This window comes from Salvelinus alpinus, chromosome 12 (genome assembly GCF_045679555.1).
Source record: "Salvelinus alpinus chromosome 12, SLU_Salpinus.1, whole genome shotgun sequence".
In the NCBI taxonomy this organism is placed as follows: Eukaryota; Metazoa; Chordata; class Actinopteri; order Salmoniformes; family Salmonidae; genus Salvelinus; species Salvelinus alpinus.
The window spans coordinates 26794136-26815961 of record NC_092097.1 but is presented as its reverse complement, the minus strand read 5'-3'; the positions used below and the strand labels follow the sequence as shown (position 1 = coordinate 26815961).

Genomic DNA, 21826 nt, shown 5'->3' with positions numbered 1-21826 from the left:
TTTTCGATACTCAGTACTTTGTTGAAGCACCTTTGGCTGTGATTACAGCCTCGAGTCTTCTTGGGTATGATGCTACAAGCTTGACACACCTGTATTTGTGGAGTTTCTCCCATTCTTCTCTGCAGATCCTCTCAAGCTCTGTCAGGTTGGATTGGGAGCGTCGCTGCACAGCTATTTTCAGGTCTCTCCAGAGATGTTTGATCGGGTTCAAGTCCAGGATCTGGCTGGGCCACTCAAGGACATTCAGAGACTTGTCCCGAAGCCACTCCTGCGTTGTCTTGGCTGTGTGCTTAGGGTCGTTCACCTGTTGGAAGGTGAACCTTCGCCCCAGTCTGAGGTCCTGAGCAGGTTTTCATCAAGGATCTCTGTACTTTGCTCTGTTCATCTTTCCCTCGATCCTGACTAGTCTCCCAGTCCCTGCTGCTGAAAAACATGCCCACAGCATGATTCTGCCACCACCATACTTCACAGTTGAGATGGTATAGGCCAGGTGATGAATGGTGCCTGGTTTCCTCCAGAAATGACGCTTGCAATTCAGGCCAAAGAGTTCGATCTTGATTTTTATCAGACCAGAGAATCTTGTTTCTCATGGTCTGAGAGTCCTTTAGGTGCCTTTTGGCAAACGCCAAGCGGGCTGTCATGTGCCTTTTACTGAGGAGTGGCTTGCGTCTGGCCACTCTACCATGAAGGCCTGATTGGTGGAGTGCTGCAGAGATGGTTGTCCTTTTGGAAAGTTCTCCCATCTCTACAGAGGAACTCTGGAGCCCTGTCAGAGTGACCATCGGGTTCTTGATCAACCTCCCTGACCAAGACCCTTCTCCCCCGATTGCTCAGTTTGGCCGGGCGGCCGGCTCCAGATAGAGTTTTGGTGGTTCCAAACTTCTTCTATTTAAGAATGATGGAGGCCACTGTGTTCTTGGGGACTTTCAATACTGCAGACATTTTTTTGTACCCTTCCTCAGATCTGTGCCTCTAAACAATCCTGTCTCAGAGCTCTATGGACAATTCCTTCGACTTCATGGCTTGGTATTTTCTCTGACATGCACTGTCAACTGTGGGACCTTATATACACAGGTGTGTGCCTTGCCAAATCATGCCCAATCCATTGAATTTATCACAGGTGGACTCCAATCAAGTTGTAGAAACATCTCAAGGATGATAAATGGAAATAGGATGCACTTGTGCTCAATTTCGAGTCTCATAGTAAAGGGTCTGAATACTAATGTAAATAAGGTTTAAATTAAAAAATATCTAAAAACATGTTTTCGCTTTGTCATTATGGGGTAGTGTGTAGATTGATGAATAAGGCTATAAAGTAACAAAATGTGGAAAAAGTCAAAGAGTCTGCACTGTATAACAGCGATGCGTTCTGCTAGAAACAAGCTGTAAAATACCCGGGAAAGACGTGCCTCCGATGCATATGGGAATATCATTGTTTAGCTTTTTTGATATTCAGAGGCTGAGCTAAAACCTTCTATAGTTGAGGAGACAATGTTTTTTACTTTGCTTTGGAAGTAAACTCATTCCCTAACGACAGATAAAACTAATGAAAGAATAACCTCAATGTAGGCTATAGATATGAATTGCACAAGAAACAAGAATGATACATTTACGTTTTAATTATGTATTATATATATATTATTCTTTATTTAACCCGCTTGATCCCCACTCTGTTATCATTCACACAATATTTCATGACCCTAAACCCACCTACGGGGACTGCGGGTTATGAGTTAACCCGCGCATCATTAGAATGCAAGTGTTTTCTGTCCATTTGTTCTGTTTCCAGACTGAGTCAGCCAGACTTAATCATTCGCTCTGCCCTTCACAACGTGAGTAAATTGGATGGCTGCTCTGCTCTGTTATTTTTCTCGCTTCCATCATACTGCCATCTGGACCCGCCCACGGAAGCCAACACGCCAACACACACACACACACACACACACACACACACACACACACACACACACACACACACACACACACACACACACACACACACACACACACACACACACACACACACACACACACACACACACACACACACACACACACACACACACACACACACACACACACACACACACACACACACACACACACACACACACACACACACACACACACACACACACACTTACCTTCTCACCCACATGGAGCAGGCAATTCAGCATCTACACACACTCCCTCTGACACACACACACCCATACACAACTCCCTCAAACACGCACACCAGCCAATTGAGCCCACACACACTCTCGGCACAGCGGGACAGTGTCAAATCCAACTGTCAGTCATGTTGAACAGCAGGAGCTATAGATTCCATCCAGGACAAACCCATCAACCCAGCCCTGTCTTGGAGAGGAGACAGGTTGACTTCTCTCTCAGCCTTGTTTCAGCAAATATTAGAGCAAGCCTGAAAGCGTGATACATACGTCATAAATCATCAGCTAACACAAGTGTACTGTATGTCTGGATCATATTAATACTCCTATTACCCGGCAGGCAGGCCCAGTAGATTGAGTTGAACTGAGCTGGTACGTACAGGCGGCACAGTCCTGATCTAAGTGCAATTGATGAGGATCCCTCTGCTCCTCTTACACCTGACTCACAAGACACACACCACGAACCATCGTCCTCCACAGTTCAGCTTTCACACATCCACAGCGGTACATGAGAAAGAATGCTGCTCATCCTGAACCTCAGTGACTAAGCCTACACAATCAATCACTCACACATACCCACTCACTAGCACAACATATTATGGTCACCCACACTTGTGTGACCAAGTCTTGCCAAGATTTGAACAACAGAACAGAATATGGTTGTAAACTGTACACAGAGTTTACTTAATTGTGCTAACCCACTGTCCTAGTAGAAGTATTAACACTGATGTACTTGTATATACAGTGGGGAGAACAAGTATTTGATACACTGCCGATTTTGCAGGTTTTCCTACTTACAAAGCATGTAGAGGTCTGTAATTTTTATCATAGGTACACTTCAACTGTGAGAGACGGAATCTAAAATCCAGAAAATCACATTGTATGATTTTTAAGTAATTCATTTGCATTTTATTGCATGACATAAGTATTTGATACATCAGAAAAGCAGAACTTAATATTTGGTACAGACACCTTTGTTTGCAATTACAGAGATCATACGTTTCCTGTAGTTCTTGACCAGGTTTGCACACACTCCTCCATACAGACCTTCTCCAGATCCTTCAGGTTTCGGGGCTGTCGCTGGGCAATACGGACTTTCAGCTCCCTCCAAAGATTTTCTATTGGGTTCAGGTCTGGAGACTGGCTAGGCCACTCCAGGACCTTGAGATGCTTCTTACGGAGCCACTCCTTAGTTGCCCTGGCTGTGTGTTTCGGGTCGTTGTCATGCTGGAAGACCCAGCCACGACCCATCTTCAATGCTCTTACTGAGGGAAGGAGGTTGTTGGCCAAGATCTCGCGATACATGGCCCCATCCATCCTCCCCTCAATACGGTGCAGTCATCCTGTCCCCTTTGCAGAAAAGCATCCCCAAAGAATGATGTTTCCACCTCCATGCTTCACAGTTGGGATGGTGTTCTTGGGGTTGTACTCATCCTTCTTCTTCCTTCAAAAATGGCGAGTGGAGTTTAGACCAAAAAGCTCTATTTTTGTCTCATCAACCCACATGACCTTCTCCCATTCCTCCTCTGGATCATCCAGATGGTCATTGGCAAACTTCAGATGGGCCTGGACATGCGCTGGCTTGAGCAGGGGGACCTTGCGTGCGCTGCAAGGATTTTTAATCCATGATGGCGTAGTGTGTTACTAATGGTTTTCTTTGAGACTGTGGTCCCAGCTCTCTTCAGGTCATTGACCAGGTCCTGCCGTGTAGTTCTGGGCTGATCCCTCACCTTCCTCATGATCATTGATGCCCCACGAGGTGAGATCTTGCATGGAGCCCCAGAACGAGGGTGATTGACCGTCATCTTGAACTTCTTCAATTTTCGAATAATTGCGCCAACAGTTGTTGCCTTCTCACCAAGCTGCTTTCCTATTGTCCTGTAGCCCATCCCAGCCTTGTGCAGGTCTACAATTTATCCCTGATGTCCTTACACAGCTCTCTGGTCTTGGCCATTGTGGAGAGGTTGGAGTCTGTTTGATTGAGTGTGTGGACAGGTGTCTTTTATACAGGTAACGAGTTCAAACAGGTGCAGTTAATACAGGTAATGAGTGGAGAACAGGAGGGCTTCTTAAAGAAAAACTAACAGGTCTGTGAGAGCCGGAATTCTTACTGGTTGGTAGGTGATCAAATACTTATGTCATGCAATAAAATGCAAATTAATTACTTAAAAATCATACAATGTGATTTTCTGGAATTTTGTTTTAGATTCCGTCTCTCACAGTTGAAGTGTACCTATGATAAAAATTACAGACCTCTACATGCTTTGTAAGTAGGAAAACCTGCAAAATCGGCAGTGTATCAAATACTTGTTCTCCCCACTGTATATATAACCTATTTTCTCTGTATATATCAACGATGTCGTTCTTGCTGTGGGTGATTCCTTGATCCACCTCTACGCAGACGACACCATTCTGTATACATCTGGCCCTTCTTTGGATACTGTGTTAACAAACCTCCAAATGAGCTTCAATGCCATACAACACTCCTTCCGTGGCCTCCAACTGCTCTTAAACGCTAGTAAAACTAAATGCATGCTTTTCAACCGATCGCTGCCCGCCCAACTAGCATCACTACTCTGGACAGTTCTGACTTAGAATACGTGGACAACTACAAATACCTAGGTGTCTGACTAGACTGTAAACTCTCCTTCCAGACTCATATTAAGCATCTCCAATCCAAAATTAAATCTAGAATCGGTTCCCTATTTCGCAGCAAAGCCTCCTTCACTCACGCTGCCAAACTTACCCTCGTAAAACTGACCATCCTAACGATCCTCGACTTCGGCGATGTCATTTACAAAATAGCCTCCAACACTCTACTCAGCAAACTGGATGCAGTCTATCACAGTGCCATCCGTTTTGTCACCAAAGCCCCATATACTACCCACCACTGCGACCTGTATGCTCTCGTTGGCTGGCCCTCGCTACATATTCGTCGCCAGACCCACTGGCTCCAGGTGATCTATAAGTATTTTCTAGGTAAAGCTCCGCCGTATCTCAGCTCACTGGTCACCATAGCAACACCCACCCATAGCACGCGCTCCTGCTGGTATATCTCACTGGTCATCCCCAAAGCCAATACCTACTTTGGCCGCCTTTCCTTCCAGTTCTCTGCTGCCAATGACTGGAACGAATCGAGAAAAAAAAAAGAAAAAAAGAAAGAAAAAAAAATCGCTTAAGTTGGAGACTTATATCTCCCTCACTAACTTTAAGCATCAGCTATCTGAGCAGCTCACCGATCGCTGCAGCTGTACACAGCCCATCTGTAAATAGCTCATCCAACTACCTACCTCCTCCCCATATTGTTTTTATTTACTTTTTTTGTTGCTCTTTTGCACACCAGTATTTCTACTTGCACATCATCATCTGCACATCTATCACTCCAGTGTTAATTTGCTAAACTGTAATTACTTCGCTACTATGGCCTATTTATGCCATTTGCACACACTGTATATAGATTTTTCTATTGTGTTATTGACTGTAGTTTTGTTTATTCCATGTGTAACTCTGTGTTGTTGTTTTTTGTCGCACTGCTTTGCTTTATCTTGGCCAGGTCGCAGTTGTAAATGAGAACTTGTTCTCAACTGGCCTACCTGGTTAAATAAAGATGAAATAAAAAAATTATATTAAAAATGAAAAAGGATACCAGAAACGATTAATCCATCTCTATAGAAAGGAGCGAGAATCCAACCACATTTCATGCTTTTATCTAACTAGAGCAGCAGTTAACTTCAAAGAACATACTGTATGTACCATAGGGAGAGAGCAGGGCTCGGGTGAAATTAAATTAACTCTCATTCAACCCCACAACCCTTTGATAAACAGAGGGCAAAGACTCTGGTATTTGTTCATATTAGCATATGTTCATTCCCTTCCCTTTCTCTCCATCCTCTCTCATTCTACAACTCTCTTTCGAAGCAGAGAAAGCAGATCCTCTGATATTTTCAGGATATGACTATATTTAGCGCAGTGTATGCATAATCTTTCCTCCCTAAATGTGCTTTAAGTGTAAAAAAAGAAGACTTTTAAAGCGAACCCATTTGAGATGGGGACTGAGATAGTAATGAAAAACAGAGTACCGCCATCTTCAAAAATGGAAGCTTTTAAAAGTTCTTCCTTTCCACCATTCCTCAGAGCCCACCGCCTTTACACAGTATGTTTAGTTACATTTTATCCATCCCAGCTATTTTTTACCAGGGGGCATTGTTACAGGCAGGAGACACTCTCCCTCTTTCAATCTGTAGCCATCCATAATTCAGCACCTCCTTCCATTATTCCTCTCAGAGCTACTCTGCTGCTGACCGGCCAAATTGCTATTGTTTTCCCCATTCAGAGACACTCATCACTGTAATGCTACAAGATAGACCCCAGGAAGGCAATCCCACACTCTGGTGCACCATGGACCTGGTTATTCTTCATAGCGCTCACATTGTAAGACCCTGTTAGCCCAACCAAGACAGAATGTGATCCAGACTTCCTCCCACACACACTTCCTTTATGCAAGTTCATAATCTCTCATTGATCCCTGCTGGATTGAGATGTACGTTTTTTTTTTTACTTGTCATCTCACACACAGACTGCCCTTTTCATTCTCTCAGACAGACAATGGGGAAGGGTAGGAAGTATGAACAGTTAACAGGCTGGCTCATGTTTAATGTAGTCCCGCCTCATTGGTCCAGGGATTATTAAAATCAATAAGTCATCACACTGCCTTTGTCCAGCTGAACAGGTGTCATCACTGTATAGGCCCTTAGCCAGGCTGTAACATGTCAATACATAGACCGGAGGGTAGGACGGAATGAATGAATGAAATAATGAATTAACAAGATTGATTACATCCATAGAATTTCCAATGGGACATTAGACATTAAAATGTACTTTATGGCCACTTAGTGAGAATTATTCTTGCCGTTGTGTCTGACGGGTATGAGGCCATTCACTATAAATACAGGACATGCTGCACACATATCCAAATCATCTTTTGGGTTTTTATAATGGTTTGCTTTTTGTGACACGTACGTCATCTACGAAGTGAAATATCTTCATTTATAATTCAACATCATATCAAGAGAGAGAGAGGTCATTTACCTGTATAGTCATTGAGGCACTCGCAGGTGTAGCCTCCCTCTCTGCTGCGACACAGGCCGTGGGTTCCACAGGGTTTGGAGTAGCACAGGTCGATCTCTGTCTCGCAGTAGTCTCCTGTGAAGCCGGTGGGGCAGCGGCAGCGCAGCCCGGCGATGGGGTGGATGGGTCGGAAAAGGATGGTGTCAGACGCCACGAATGGCGCCAGGCTGTCAAACTTCAGCACGGACACACACTTCATGTAGTTCTCGCAGGGCTCTCTCAGGCAGATGTTGTCATCGAAGGGCAGCACCTGCTGGGAGGAGATGTGGGCCAGCAGACTGCGGTTCAGGTACAACCTCTCCTGTAGCTCCTCAGAACCAAAGTACTCTGCCGCTCCATTGGCCCCTGCTGTCCCTCTGTCCACTCGTACGTCCCCCCTGGACCCCTCTCCTCCCCCACGCGGGCCCTCCCTGGGCACGGCCACAGACAGGCTGACATTGAGGATCCGGGCGCTGACGTCTGTGTCATCCTGGATGTTGAACACTACGACGTTCTCGCGGTCTGCTGACAGAACGCAGGCCACGCCCTCCAAGAACTGGGCCAATAGCAGGGACAGGAAGTGCTCCTGGGAGGTGTTGGCCAATCGCAGCGTGATGCTGTTGGAGAGCATTTCGTCTGTGATGATGGTGACCTGGAGCAGACACTGGGCCGACACGAAGTGGATCCCATCTGACAGGAGAGGAAGAGGAGAGACGCAGTATTAATGCTTCAAAATATGGATTTACATCACATACATTACTTACAGTGCCTTCAGAAAGTTCTCACAACCCTTGACATTTCCTGAATTTAAAATGAATTAAATTGAGATATTTTGTCACACCACACACACACATACGTCAAAGTGGAATTATGTATTTCAACATTTTTACAAATTAATTTAAAGAATCAAGACGTTTCAGCTTTTCAGTCAATAAGTATTCAACCCCTTTGGTATGGCAAGCCTAAATAAGTTGTCTAAATAAGCTTAATAAGTCACCTAAGTTGCATGGACGCACTGTGTGCAATAAGTGATGCAGCCACCACAGAGTTAAAAGAAGCAAGACTGTACAGAATACAAATATTCCAAAAACATGCATCCTGTTTGCAATAAGGCACTAAAGTAATACGGCAAAAAAACACGATAAAGCAATTAACATTTTGTCCTGAATACAAAATGTTATGTTTGGCACAAATACAATACACTACTGAGGACCACTCTCCATATTTTCAAGCTGCCTCATGTTATGGGTATGCTTGTAATAATGGGTATGGTTATGCTTGTAATAAATGGAATGGAGCTAAGCACAGGCAAAGTCCTAGAGGAAAACCTGGTTCAGTCTGCTTTCCACCAGATACTGGGAGATAAACATATCTTTCAGCAGGACAATAATCTAAAACACACAAGGTCAAATACACACCGAATTTTCCCCAAGTGGCCAAGATACAGATGCCTTAAATCTACTTGAAAATCTAGGGCAAGACTTGAAAATGGTTGTCTAGCAATGATCAGCAATCAATGACAGAACCTGAAGAATTATGAAAATAATAAAAATGGGCAAATGTTGCACAATCCAGGTGTGGAACGCTCTTAGAGACTTAGCCAGAAAGACTCACAGCTGTAATCGCTGCTAAAGGTGCTTCTACAAAGTATTGACTCAGTGGTGTGAGATATTTCTGTATTTAATTTTCAATACATTTGCAAACATGTTTTCACTGTCATTATGGGGTATTGTGTGTAAATGGGTGTTATTATTTTTTTAATCCATTTTGAATTCAGGCTGTAACAACAAAATGTGGAATAAATCAATGGGTATGAATACTTTCTGAAGGAACTGTATGTCTACTCATAACCCCATAATGAAAGACACAACGTTTCACAATAACATAGTGCCTAGAATTCTCCTTGACTGATCACCATTCTCTAATAGCTACCCTTTATGCATGTATTCACAATGCAGACATCCATCTCCCTGTATCCAAAGGGTTAATAAGATGAGTAGACTATTCAGTTGTCTGCATAATGAGCTATACACATCTGAAATGTAATTTTCCCTTCACATACAAGGACAGCTCATCCTACTCTAGACTTTACTACTGTTGTTTAAAACATCATCCCCCAGATGGAAATACTTGATCAATTCTTCCCATAGCCATGCATTCATTAACTTACATACTTCAAACCATATTGAGTGATTCTTTTAGTAAGCTGATTTGCAAAACTCATTCCTCTTCCTGAAAACCACACTGGCAACACAGGGGAAAACTGCTTATCAGCAAACAGCTTGAGAAGTTCTGGCTGGGACACTCAAATGACTGCCCAGCGAAGAGTGAAATTATAATGAAAAGAACCCATACAGACTCATCATCAGAAATAACAAGAAACAAAAAAGTGGAGTAACAGCTTTGAAAACAGACATGGGCTGAACCTGAACCATATCCCAGTTAGCCATAACCTAGATCTCCATTAAAAATAGATCCCTTCAGTCTGCAAATATATTCAAAGAGCAGAACTACATACAGTGCCTTCAGAAACTATTCATACCCCTTGACTTATTCCACTTTTGTTTCGTTACAGGCAGAACTCAAAATTGATTAAATATATTTATTTCTCACCCAGCTACACACAATACCCCATAATGACAAAGTGAAAACATGTTTTTAGACATTTTTGCAAATTTATTGAAAATGAAATACAGAAATCTCATTTACATAAGTATTCACACCCAAGTCAATAGTTTGTAGAAGCAGCGTTGGCAGAGATTACAGCTGTGAGTGTTTCTGGGTAAATCTCTAAGAGCTTTCCACACCTGGATTGTGCAACATTTGCCCATTATTCTTTTCAAAATTCTTCAAGCTCTGTCAAATTGGTTTTTGATCATTGTTAGACAACCATTTTCAGGTCTTGCCATAGATTTTCAATTATATTTGAGCAAAAACTATAACTCGGCCACTCAGGAACATTCACGGTCTTCTTGGTAAGTAACTCCAGTGTAAATGTGGCATTGTGTTTTAGGTTATCCTCCTGCTGAAAGGTGAATGCATCTCCCAGTGTTTGTTGCAAAGCAGACCAGGTTTTCCTCTAAGATTTTGCCTGATTTTGCCTAGCTCCGTTCCGTTTATTTTTTTATCCTGAAAAACTCCCCAGTCTTTAACGATTACAAGCATAGCTATAACACGATGCAGCCACCACTATGCTTGAAAATATGGAGTGGTACTCAGTAATGTGTAATTGACCCAAGCGTAACACTTTGTATTCAGGACAAAGGCTTAATTGCTTTGCCACATTTTTTGCAGTATTACTTTAGTGCCTTGTTGCAAACAGGATGCATGTTTTGGAATATTTTTATTCTGTACAGGCTTCCTTCTTTTCACTCTCTCAATGTTAGTATTGTGGAGTAACTACAATGTTGATCCATCCTCAGTTTTCTCCTATCACAGCCATTAAACTCCAACTGTTACAGGGGAGGTTTTACAGACACCTGATCCTAGACTAAATTGAAAAAGATTAAACCTGATCCTAGACTAAATTGCACTTTTAAACTGGACTAACAAATTGCATTTCTCAGACATAGTTTAAAATAATAGTTTGACTTGCCCTAGTCTAGATTTTAAAAGTTTGATTTTCAGAAGGACGGTTAGAGTTAATCTAGATCTAATTGGAGGCTTGAATAAAACCTGGCTAGAGGAAGGTTTAACTTCAGAATAATGATTGTTGGCCCCCAGGTTGACCTTGGCAATGGAGGAAAATTGATTACCTTGACTATTTCAATGATGATCAAAGTGAACCACCAAGGCCAGACAGAAGGGCGGTTATAGACAGGGTTAACCCACTGATGAAATCATTTTCTGTATTTAATAGAAAATGCAGCTGATATTTGTTTGCTTGAGCCAAGAATTTCACCTGACTCTTTTCCGGGAAGGGCCATCCCTTCAAGTATTGATCACCTTGACGTATTTTGGCATCTGGAACCTTCCTAGTCCACAAAGTCTGCAATGCTATAGGTGAACTGAAAGACAATTACATCAAGTTCCCTAATGCTGCTGCCCAAGCCAACTACAAGATAGGGTTCAATGAATATTGGGACTTCCCTGGAGTCATTGGCTGTATAGATGGATGTCATATTCCCATCAACTGTCCCTCTACAGCAGATGCTGAGGAGTACAGGAATCTTAAAAACGGGTTCTCAATAAATGTACAAAGTGTGCACACTCCCAATTTGCAGTTCTCCAACATTGTTGCACGTTGGAAAGGTGCAACTCATGACTCAAGGATTTTCCAAAACTCCTCTTTGTATGCTCAGCTTGAAGGAGGACAACATGGTGGAATCATACTTGGTTAGTGTGGGTATGGACAGACCAACTTCTTGTTCACCCCCTATCTTCATGCAATAGGACCTGAGCAACAACAGTACAACCAAGCTCATACCCGCACCAGAGGTGGAGCGCATGTTTGGAAGAGTTGTTTCCAATGTCTCAGAAACACATTGCGGTTTCAACCAAGAAGATACTGCATTGTCATAACTGCAACAGCAGTGCTTCACAATTACCTCAAACAGCATGGCTGCCCAGATCCTCGCATTGAAACATGAGGATGACCCAGATGTTCCCATGGTTGAGGCAGACAGTGACAGAAATGGACAAGAGTTGACTGACAACATGACATATTCCCTGCATTACGGGGATGGCACGGGGATGGCACATCCTGAGTGAATCCTACCAATTGAGGATTGGAACGGTCTCCCATCTGAAGTGTCCAATATGTCACCCCTTCCAGGGGTTGCTGGCTCTTAATGATCCCGGTCAACAAGTCCCCCAGCTCATCTGTCTAAGGTCTTAACAGTCTTAAAACGCTCCCTACGAGCAACATCATATGTCTAAATTGACTTGTAAGTTTTTCCACAGGACCTTAGAAAGACAAGACAAAATAGAAATTATATTAGTTATTATTTATGATATTATTTGTGTAACATTTCTGTCAAACAAATACATTTAGGCTCCACTGTGTTGTGTTACTCAAGAAAAATAACATTTCAAAGTGACTGATTTGTAAAAGTGTGCCAACCAATACAGTATCTTACCTGAAGTTGTAGTGTTCTTTTATTAACTTTTCATTTGAGTTAAATTCATTACAAATGGTAGTCCAGGCTTCCTTTTTTGTTTTCTGTTGATGAATCATGCTGTCTGTTCTTCATAATTGGGTGATTTGACACAATTCGCTTCAAGAGGTTTTTTTCAATGTCACTGAAATTCTTTTATCTTCGTCCATTGCTTGGTTTAGGTGACTTGCTCCAATTCCACACAATGCTTATGTATTAGTGTCCCATCCCTGGTTTTTGAAGCATCCTTAGTTCAGCACTAAGTGCACATCGTTAATCTAATCAGACTTCACACAGATTAACTGGTTAGTCCTTACCTTAGTCTAGAACTAATTAATCTGAAGTTAAGCCTGTCTTAGACGGCCATTAAAAAACAAATCTGGATTAATTTAATTAGAATTAGCCTAGTCCTGACTTTAATTAAAACTCTGTACGTGAAAGTGTGACAGGTTAAAGGAAATACTAATAGCCTGTTATACATTAAAAAGTATTAGTAAATTCATAGTATGTGAGGATCTTAAAACATCTAAGGTTAAGAAGATCATGCAGTCAGTATTAGTTGATAGATTGATAACATTTATATAATTCTGTTAAAATCCGTCAAGCATACAAAGGGTACGAATTGTGAGAGGAATGTGTAAACGTTATGTTGATTCCTTTATGTTGTCGTGGATAAAAGTGTTAATCTGTGATCTACTAAATGCTCTTAATCTATGAGCCTGAGATCGATTGCTCTGGTCTCCACTCAAGTTCACGGAGAATTCGCGGTCTTTTTCTCATTGCACTAAACGTTCAATGAGTAAACATTCCGTATCACTATCGTGATTCTTTCTCCCCTTTTTCAGGTACATTATTGATGATTAAAAAGAGTAATTTAAATGTAATAACTTGATAACATGTCAAGAGTGTTTAAGGTTTGTTTAGTAACATGTTGAGGAAGTTGGTTGGGTTTGCAGAGAGTAATGTGAGCCGTGCTCGGTTGCAGCTAGCTTCGTACTGCTAGGTACTGCTACGTAGCTGCCATTTTATGTCGATTGTGAATGAACGTGTGCGCTGTTGGTAAGATGTTTTGCGGCGTTATTTGTGTGGTTGTTTTTCAAACACTTTGTTGCCTGTTGATGAATTGTGTTATGGTTTACTGAGTTAAAGCTTTGCTTGACAGTTATATTGAAAACAGTATTTGTTTCAGTGATGTACAGTGTATACTGTTATGATTTGAATAAGCCTTGTACCCTACAAAACCTATCGTTCCTGTAGATCTGTTGTTCTGTAAAATGTGTTATTTATGTAAAATGATTGCACTAAACGTTCAATGAGTAAACATTCCGTATCACTATCGTGATTCTTTCTCCCCTTTTTCAGGGGTGTAACATTTTTGGAGGCTCCGCTGAGATTGCTGCTCAGATGTCCAGTTTCCACATCCTGGTTGCTGAATTCCGAGCCAGCTAAATCCCCACATAATAACTCAGGCAGGCTGCAGTGAGGAAAGTGTTGCTGTTCGAGGAGAGCTGGTTGATCGACCATCAGAGACAGTAAGGACCATCTAATTCAGAGTCAACTCCTGCACAGTAAAAGTTCCTCCTGTTCTGTCAACATGACAACCGCCTTGGAAGAACTACAGGAAGAGGTAGTAGGAGAATTGCACACCCTGACTAAAGATAAGTTACTAGAGATATGTGATTTCCTTGACATATCAGGCGAACAGAGAAGAGATGTTCAAGACAAATCCCGCATATCATTGATGACTCACATTATGAGGTTCCTTGGAAGAGAGGAAGTTGCGGAGTTAGAAGATGGCGGCATGTCGGAATTGTTGCTACTTAAAGAGACAATGACAGAGATAAGTGGCAAAGATAACAAAACATGGCAAACTGACCATGATATTGAAACAGACGGAATACATCACAGAATAGAGGAACTGAGAACTGTAACCCCACAACAAAGGGTGGGAACTGAGCAGATTACTGCAGCCAAAGCCAGTGATTCTCTGCGTCAGCCCCAACCCCATGCCAATCTTCAGGGGAGCGTGCCGCTCTCACCCAATGCACAGCCCAGCTCATACTGGCGCAAAGAGTTTAAAATTTCTGGTCAGATAGGTGAACCGGGCCAGAAAGATAAACTGATTTTGCCTTGCCCATCAGATCGAGAATGGACTTAACAGAGGCTATCCTGAGGTAGAAATAGTAGATGCAGTAGTCAGGGCTATTTCTCCAGGCTCACAGCTACGCAGTTACTTGGAAGGTAAACCCCAGCTAACTCTTACCACACTTAGATGTATCCTGCGTTCCCACTTCCAAGAGAAGAGTGCAACAGAGCTTTACAAACAGCTAGCTTCAGAAGCACAGCATAGCAAGGAGACCCCTCAAAGCTTCCTGATGCGCGTCTTAGATTTGAGGCAAAAAGTACTGTTTGCATCCCAGGAGTCAGAATCAGGGCTTAAGTATGACCCTGCTCTAGTCCAGCGCATGTGTTTACACACAGTCCTTACAGGTCTCCAGAGTGACAGTATCAGGATAGACATGCAGCCTCTCCTGCTAGATAGCGAAACATCAGATGAGGTTTTGCTAGAGAAGCTTAACATTGCTTGTGCTAATGAGATAGAAAGACGAAACAAAAAGAGGTTTCATGCCCCACAGCCTGCTACAACTGTAAGTGTAGTCCAGTTTGAAGATACGCCATCCACAAAGTGTCCTGTGAAGGAAGCCGACGTTAAGATACCCGCAGAACTGTTAACAGAGTTAGCTGAACTTAAGACAGGTGTAGCTTCTCTAAAAGGTCTCAGTGCAGAGATTGCTCAGATTAAGGAGACATTACAGCAGCCTATGTTTCGGTCACCGCCTTGTGCCTATGCCCCACCTCCAGTTAGGAGGCCAGATAGGGACCCCCAGCCACCTGTGTCCCAGCAGCAGTATTACAGCAACTACAGCCAGTCCCAAGCACCTGACCCTGCGCAGCATCAATATGCACCTAACCGGTATGCCAACCGCTCTGCTCAAGCTCCAAGGAGGTGTTTTGTCTGCCAGCAGGCCAGAACAGATGCACGCTGCACACACTGCTTCCGATGTGGGAGTGGAGAACATTTTCAAGCTGGATGTAAAATCCGGGGAGTCAGACCATCAAGGGAGGCCCATTTAAACGGGGAAAGGTTACCGCTGAGGGACGAGTGTTAACCGTAGCTACCAAAAAGTCCCAGAAATGTGCAAATTGTGCCAGAGAAGATTCATTTGAGAACCTGAAACAATGTTCATCATGTAAAGAGACACTGTACTGTTCCAAAGTATGTCAAAACCAACATTGGATTAAACATAAGGAAAAATGCACTCACCTGAAAATTAACTCTACCAGTGAAAGGTTTTCCTGCACAGAGGAAAATGCCCACTCCTTACCATCCCTAGCTCAAGGTCGCTACCCCCGTAAGGTCACCTCGCTAGTCGGCAGACAGTGCCTTATTGAGTGTCACCTGAATCGCCACCACCTCCAAGCTCTATGGGACACAGGATCTCAGGTATCGGTCATTGATGAACGATGGAAAGAGGAATCTCTCCCAAACGCAAGGCTGAGAGATGTTTCAGAAATCCTGGACTCACCTGCTGATCTAAGGTTGACTGCAGCAAATGGGACTGAAATGCCGTACCTGGGATGGATTGAAACAACTTTTCGGCTAGCCTCTGAAACTGACGAAACAAAGGAACTGATCATCCCAGTGCTGGTAATGAAAGGCTGTCACCTATCTCATCCCATCATAGGTTTCAATGTTATCGAGCACATCCTGACAATGACCGAAAAGACTAAACGATACAGTACAATAAAAACAGCTTTCCCAAGCCTCAAAAGAAACAAGGTGAGTGCTTTTATACAGGCTGTTAGCGCAGAACAGACAGATGAATACGCAGTGAAAACCAAGAAAGAGAAGGTTGCTGTACCAAAACACAGTAGCATTCAGATTGAGTGCCGTGTAGCTTCCCAGCCTTTCAAAGAGGACATGACAATGCTTTTCCAGCCAGACCTGAACCCGCAGTGGCCAGACGACCTTGAGTTCTTTGACACACTAGTCAGAGTCAGGAAAGGTGCTTTTCCAGTTATCAGGCTTGATGTCTCTAACCCTACTGACCACGACATTGCCCTGCTAGGACGCACAATAATCGGTACAGTACAAACCATTATGACTGTGTTACCTGCCCAAGTCTTTGAAAAAACTGTCACCCCAGCCACAGTGAATCACACCAGCGTTCGAACCCCATGTACTGCTACTGAACAGTGGGATCCACCAGTAGGTTTAACTCACCTAACCGAAGAGCAGAGAGAGGTTGTTAGGCAAATGCTTAGAGAAGAGTGTCACTCCTTCTCCAGATCAGACAATGACATTGGCTGCATTGAACGATTGAAAATGACTATTTCTCTAAAGGACTCTGAACCAGTCAAGCGCACATACATGTCAGTGCCCAGGCCACTGTATCAGGAGATGAAGGGTTACCTTTATGACCTCATAGCCCAGGGCTGGGTTAGGAAGTCAAACTCTTCATATTCTTCACCTGTCGTGTGCGTTCGTAAGAAGGATGGGACCCTCCGGTTGTGTATAGATTACAGAGACCTGAACAGAAAGACACATCCCGACCGCCAGCCCATCCCTCGGGTCCAAGACATCATGGACAGTTTAGGTGGTAATTCCTGGTTCTCCCTCTTAGATCAGGGAAAAGCTTATCACCAGGGGTTCATCTCTGAAGAAAGCAGACCACTGACAGCATTTGTGACCCCGTGGGGACTCTATGAGTGGATACGGATGCCATTCGGCCTCATGAACGCTCCTGCAGCTTTTCAGCGGTGTATGGAGGAGTGTTTGGAAGGGCTCCGGGATGACATCTGCATTCCTTATCTGGACGACACGCTTGTTTTCAGTAAAACTTTCGACAGCCATGTGAATGATGTGCGAAAAGTTTTGCAGCGTCTCAGAGAGTATGGCATTAAACTCAAACCAAGTAAGTGTGATCTCTTTAAACCCCAGGTCCGTTATTTGGGCAGAGTAGTGTCTGCAGAGGGCAGCCGAGTTGACCCAGCCGATTTTGAAGCAGTAAGAGCATTGAAAGAAATCAGACCAGGGACTGTGGGCCAGCTCAGACAAATGCTGGGTTTACTCACTTACTACAGACAGTACATCAAAGACTTTTCTAGGAGGGCCAGCTGCCTGTATGACCTCCTGAAAGCAGATTCAGAGAAATTACCTGACCACCCACGGAAAAGAAAAACAAAGAAAATAAGTCATGTGGTGCCCTCAAACAAGCCAATCCTGTGGACTGACCAGCATCAACAGGCACTTGAACAGCTGATTGAGTGTTTGCTTCACCCACCAGTCTTAGGTTTTCCTGATTTCACTCAGCCATTTGTTGTACACACTGATGCGTCACACCAAGGCTTGGGAGCAGTTCTCTATCAAAAGCAAGATGGGAAGCTTAGGGTCATTGCTTATGGCTCTCGAACCTTAACAGCAGCTGAGAAGAACTATCACTACCACTCGGGCAAGCTAGAATTTCTAGCTCTAAAATGGGCAATCACTGATAAGTTCCATGATTATTTGTACTATGCTCCGTCCTTCACTGTATACAGCGATAACAACCCGCTCAGCTACATTCTGTCTACTGCGAAACTGAACGCAACCACTTCCAGGTGGGTTTCAGAATTGGCTGATTTCCACTTCACAATAAAGTACAGGCCAGGCAGAGAGAACGGTGATGCAGATGCGTTGTCAAGGATGCCACTGGATGTAGAGTCACTGATGAGAGAATGTTCTGAGGAACTTCCACCAGACACCATTGCCGCCACGATACAAGCAGTTGAGGTACAGAAAGAGGCTGTTGTACCTTGGTCACTTTCAGCTGCAGCTATGTCAGTATCAGCTGAAGGTGAGACAACCACTGCAACAACCAGCTCGATCCCAAAAGATGGGATAAGAGAAGCACAAGAATCTGATCCGGTCATCCGTCCTGTGCTCAATTTCAAACTGTCGGGTTTCAAACCGCCAGTTAAAGAGCAAAAGGAATTCAGTCCAAAGACAAAATGCCTATTCAGAGAATGGGACAAATTGACAATAGACAGTGATGGCATTCTGTACAGAATCACTACAGCCCGCAAGCAGTTAGTTCTACCAGAGCAGTACAAAGGTAAAGTGATGGAAGAGTTGCACAATAACATGGGACACCAAGGTACTGACCGCACTGTATCACTAGTACGTGACCGCTTCTTCTGGCCATATATGCAATCTGACATCGAGCACTATGTGACTAAAACTTGTAGCTGTGTCAAGCAGAAAAAGCCAGCCCATGAAGCAAGAGCTCCTCTGACAAACATTGTGACAACACAGCCATTTGAACTGGTATGTATAGACTTCCTTCATCTCGACAGATGCAAAGGGGGATATGAGTACATCCTCGTGATTGTTGATCATTTTACACGTTTCACTCAAGCCTACGCCACCACATCAAAGTCAGGTAAAACTGCTGCAAATCTCATCTTCAATGACTTTGCCCTGAAGTTTGGGTTCCCGTCCCGCATCCACCATGACCAAGGGGGAGAATTTGAAAATCAGTTGTTCCATCAGTTAAAGAAACTCAGTGGCATGGCGGGGTCCAGAACAACACCCTACCACCCGATGGGGAACGGTCAAGTGGAACGCATGAACAGAACATTGTTGCAAATGTTAAAGACACTAACTGAGACACAAAAGTCAAATTGGAAGGAGTCTCTGAACAAACTGGTTTATGCCTATAACTGCACCCGTTGCGAAGTGACTGGCTATTCACCATTTTATCTTCTGTTTGGGAGATCACCCAGGCTTCCAGTTGATATGCTCTTTGGATTGTGCACAGAGGCAGGTTCCAGTAACCATCGAGACTACGTGGAGAACTGGAAACGAGGGATGGAAGAAGCATACGCCATTGCAAATGAAAATGCTCAGAAAGCTGCTGAAAGAAGTAAGAAGTACTATGACACTAAAGTTAGGAGTTCAGTGCTACAGCCTGGCGAGCGAGTTCTGATTAAAAACCTGACACCAAGAGGAGGACCAGGCAAACTCCGTAACTATTGGGAAGATACAATTCACACAGTCGTGAGACAAATGGGTTCAGACCTGCCGATTTATGAATTGAGACCAGAAAAGGGTAGGGGACGCTCCAGGGTCCTGCACAGAAACCTGCTCATGTCCTGTGACCACTTACCTTTTGAGACACAACCAGAAATGACCAAAGATGACAAAAGTCAGAAAAAAAGGAGACATCAGCCTGCATCACAGCCTCTAGAATCTGATGAAGACAGCGGGGATGAATATGACCTTCATCATGAGCCGCTACAGGTTCCCACATCTCCTACAGTACCTGAGGAGAGGAATGCTGAACCAGCGAGAGAGTGGGAACACAGGCCCCCACCAGTGAAACAGACAGTTGCGGTGCCAGTCCCTGATACGCTACCAGCACAGCCTCTTGTTGAAAAGCGGCTGGAGGAGACAACAACAGTTCAAGACCTGCCTGCTGAGGAGATGAACTTGCCTGCTGAAAATTTGCCTGATGATCGTCCACCAAGTGCCCTTCCTTCATTAACTGATGCTGCTGAACCTGAGGAACCAGCCTACCAGCTGCCACAAAGAGAGAGACACCCTCCAAGACGTATCACCTATGATCAGCTTGGTATCCCTTCCTGCTACAGTATCCAGCCACAGCCACAGTTGTTCCCTGTCTACTCTGCACCAGGACTGGTTCCATGGCTGCCATTACTACAGCAATGTTACTTTCAGCCACCTTACATGTATGGGCTTCAGCAAACATGAGGCTACAGAGTTGACATGTTTGACCATGGACTACTGACTGATTTCACAGACTGTCACAAGAGACAATTTGCAGACTATGCATTTAGATCATTAAAATTGATGGACTGTTGATCAATAGTATGAGAAAGGACTGTTTATGTTATACAGCTGGTCAACAGATATGGACTGTGAATAACTTGTTAGTTATATTTGAACTGTGACCCTTGACCTCTGCTCAAGTACTACCTTACAGAAGAGGATTTTCTAGGTCCAGTGCATACAGACTGTTGAAGAAGACAATGTTGGTAATGTTGGGACAACATTTATTTTGTCGGGGAGAGTGTGACAGGTTAAAGGAAATACTAATAGCCTGTTATACATTAAAAAGTATTAGTAAATTCATAGTATGTGAGGATCTTAAAACATCTAAGGTTAAGAAGATCATGCAGTCAGTATTAGTTGATAGATTGATAACATTTATATAATTCTGTTAAAATCCGTCAAGCATACAAAGGGTACGAATTGTGAGAGGAATGTGTAAACGTTATGTTGATTCCTTTATGTTGTCGTGGATAAAAGTGTTAATCTGTGATCTACTAAATGCTCTTAATCTATGAGCCTGAGATCGATTGCTCTGGTCTCCACTCAAGTTCACGGAGAATTCGCGGTCTTTTTCTCATTGCACTAAACGTTCAATGAGTAAACATTCCGTATCACTATCGTGATTCTTTCTCCCCTTTTTCAGGTACATTATTGATGATTAAAAAGAGTAATTTAAATGTAATAACTTGATAACATGTCAAGAGTGTTTAAGGTTTGTTTAGTAACATGTTGAGGAAGTTGGTTGGGTTTGCAGAGAGTAATGTGAGCCGTGCTCGGTTGCAGCTAGCTTCGTACTGCTAGGTACTGCTACGTAGCTGCCATTTTATGTCGATTGTGAATGAACGTGTGCGCTGTTGGTAAGATGTTTTGCGGCGTTATTTGTGTGGTTGTTTTTCAAACACTTTGTTGCCTGTTGATGAATTGTGTTATGGTTTACTGAGTTAAAGCTTTGCTTGACAGTTATATTGAAAACAGTATTTGTTTCAGTGATGTACAGTGTATACTGTTATGATTTGAATAAGCCTTGTACCCTACAAAACCTATCGTTCCTGTAGATCTGTTGTTCTGTAAAATGTGTTATTTATGTAAAATGATTGCACTAAACGTTCAATGAGTAAACATTCCGTATCACTATCGTGATTCTTTCTACCCTTTTTCAGGGGTGTAACAAAACCGCCCCTTAAAAAGTCACCATTGGCGTCGTGGTGAAATCCCTGAGCAGTTTCCTTCCTCTCCGGCAACGGAGTTAGGAAGGCTGGTTGTATCTTTGTAGTGACTGGGTGTGTTGATACACCATCCAAAGTGTCATTAAAAGGTCTTCTTTTTGTATTTTTACCCATCTACCAATAGGTGCCCTTCTTTGCGAGGCATTGGAAAATCTCCCTTGGCTTTGCTGTTGAATCTGTGTTTGAAATGTATTGCTCGACTAAGGGACCTTACAGATAATTATGTGTGTGGGGTACAGAGATCAGGTAGTCAATCAACAATCATGTAAAACACCATTATTGCACACAGAGTGAGTCCATGCAACTTATGTGACTTGTTAAGCAAACCTTTACTCC

The 21826-nt window shown here is 43.3% G+C and overlaps 1 protein-coding gene across 2 annotated transcripts in view; it reads right to left on the bottom strand.

The window, feature by feature from the left end:
• Positions 1-21826, bottom strand: part of LOC139535781 (cadherin EGF LAG seven-pass G-type receptor 2-like) — a 102559-nt gene that overhangs the window by 54168 nt on the left and 26565 nt on the right. For both annotated transcript variants that reach the window (XM_071335568.1, XM_071335569.1), the window contains exon 2: positions 7257-7964. In XM_071335568.1, the coding sequence (XP_071191669.1) occupies positions 7257-7964 (708 nt within the window). The remainder of the gene's footprint in view (positions 1-7256; positions 7965-21826) is intronic.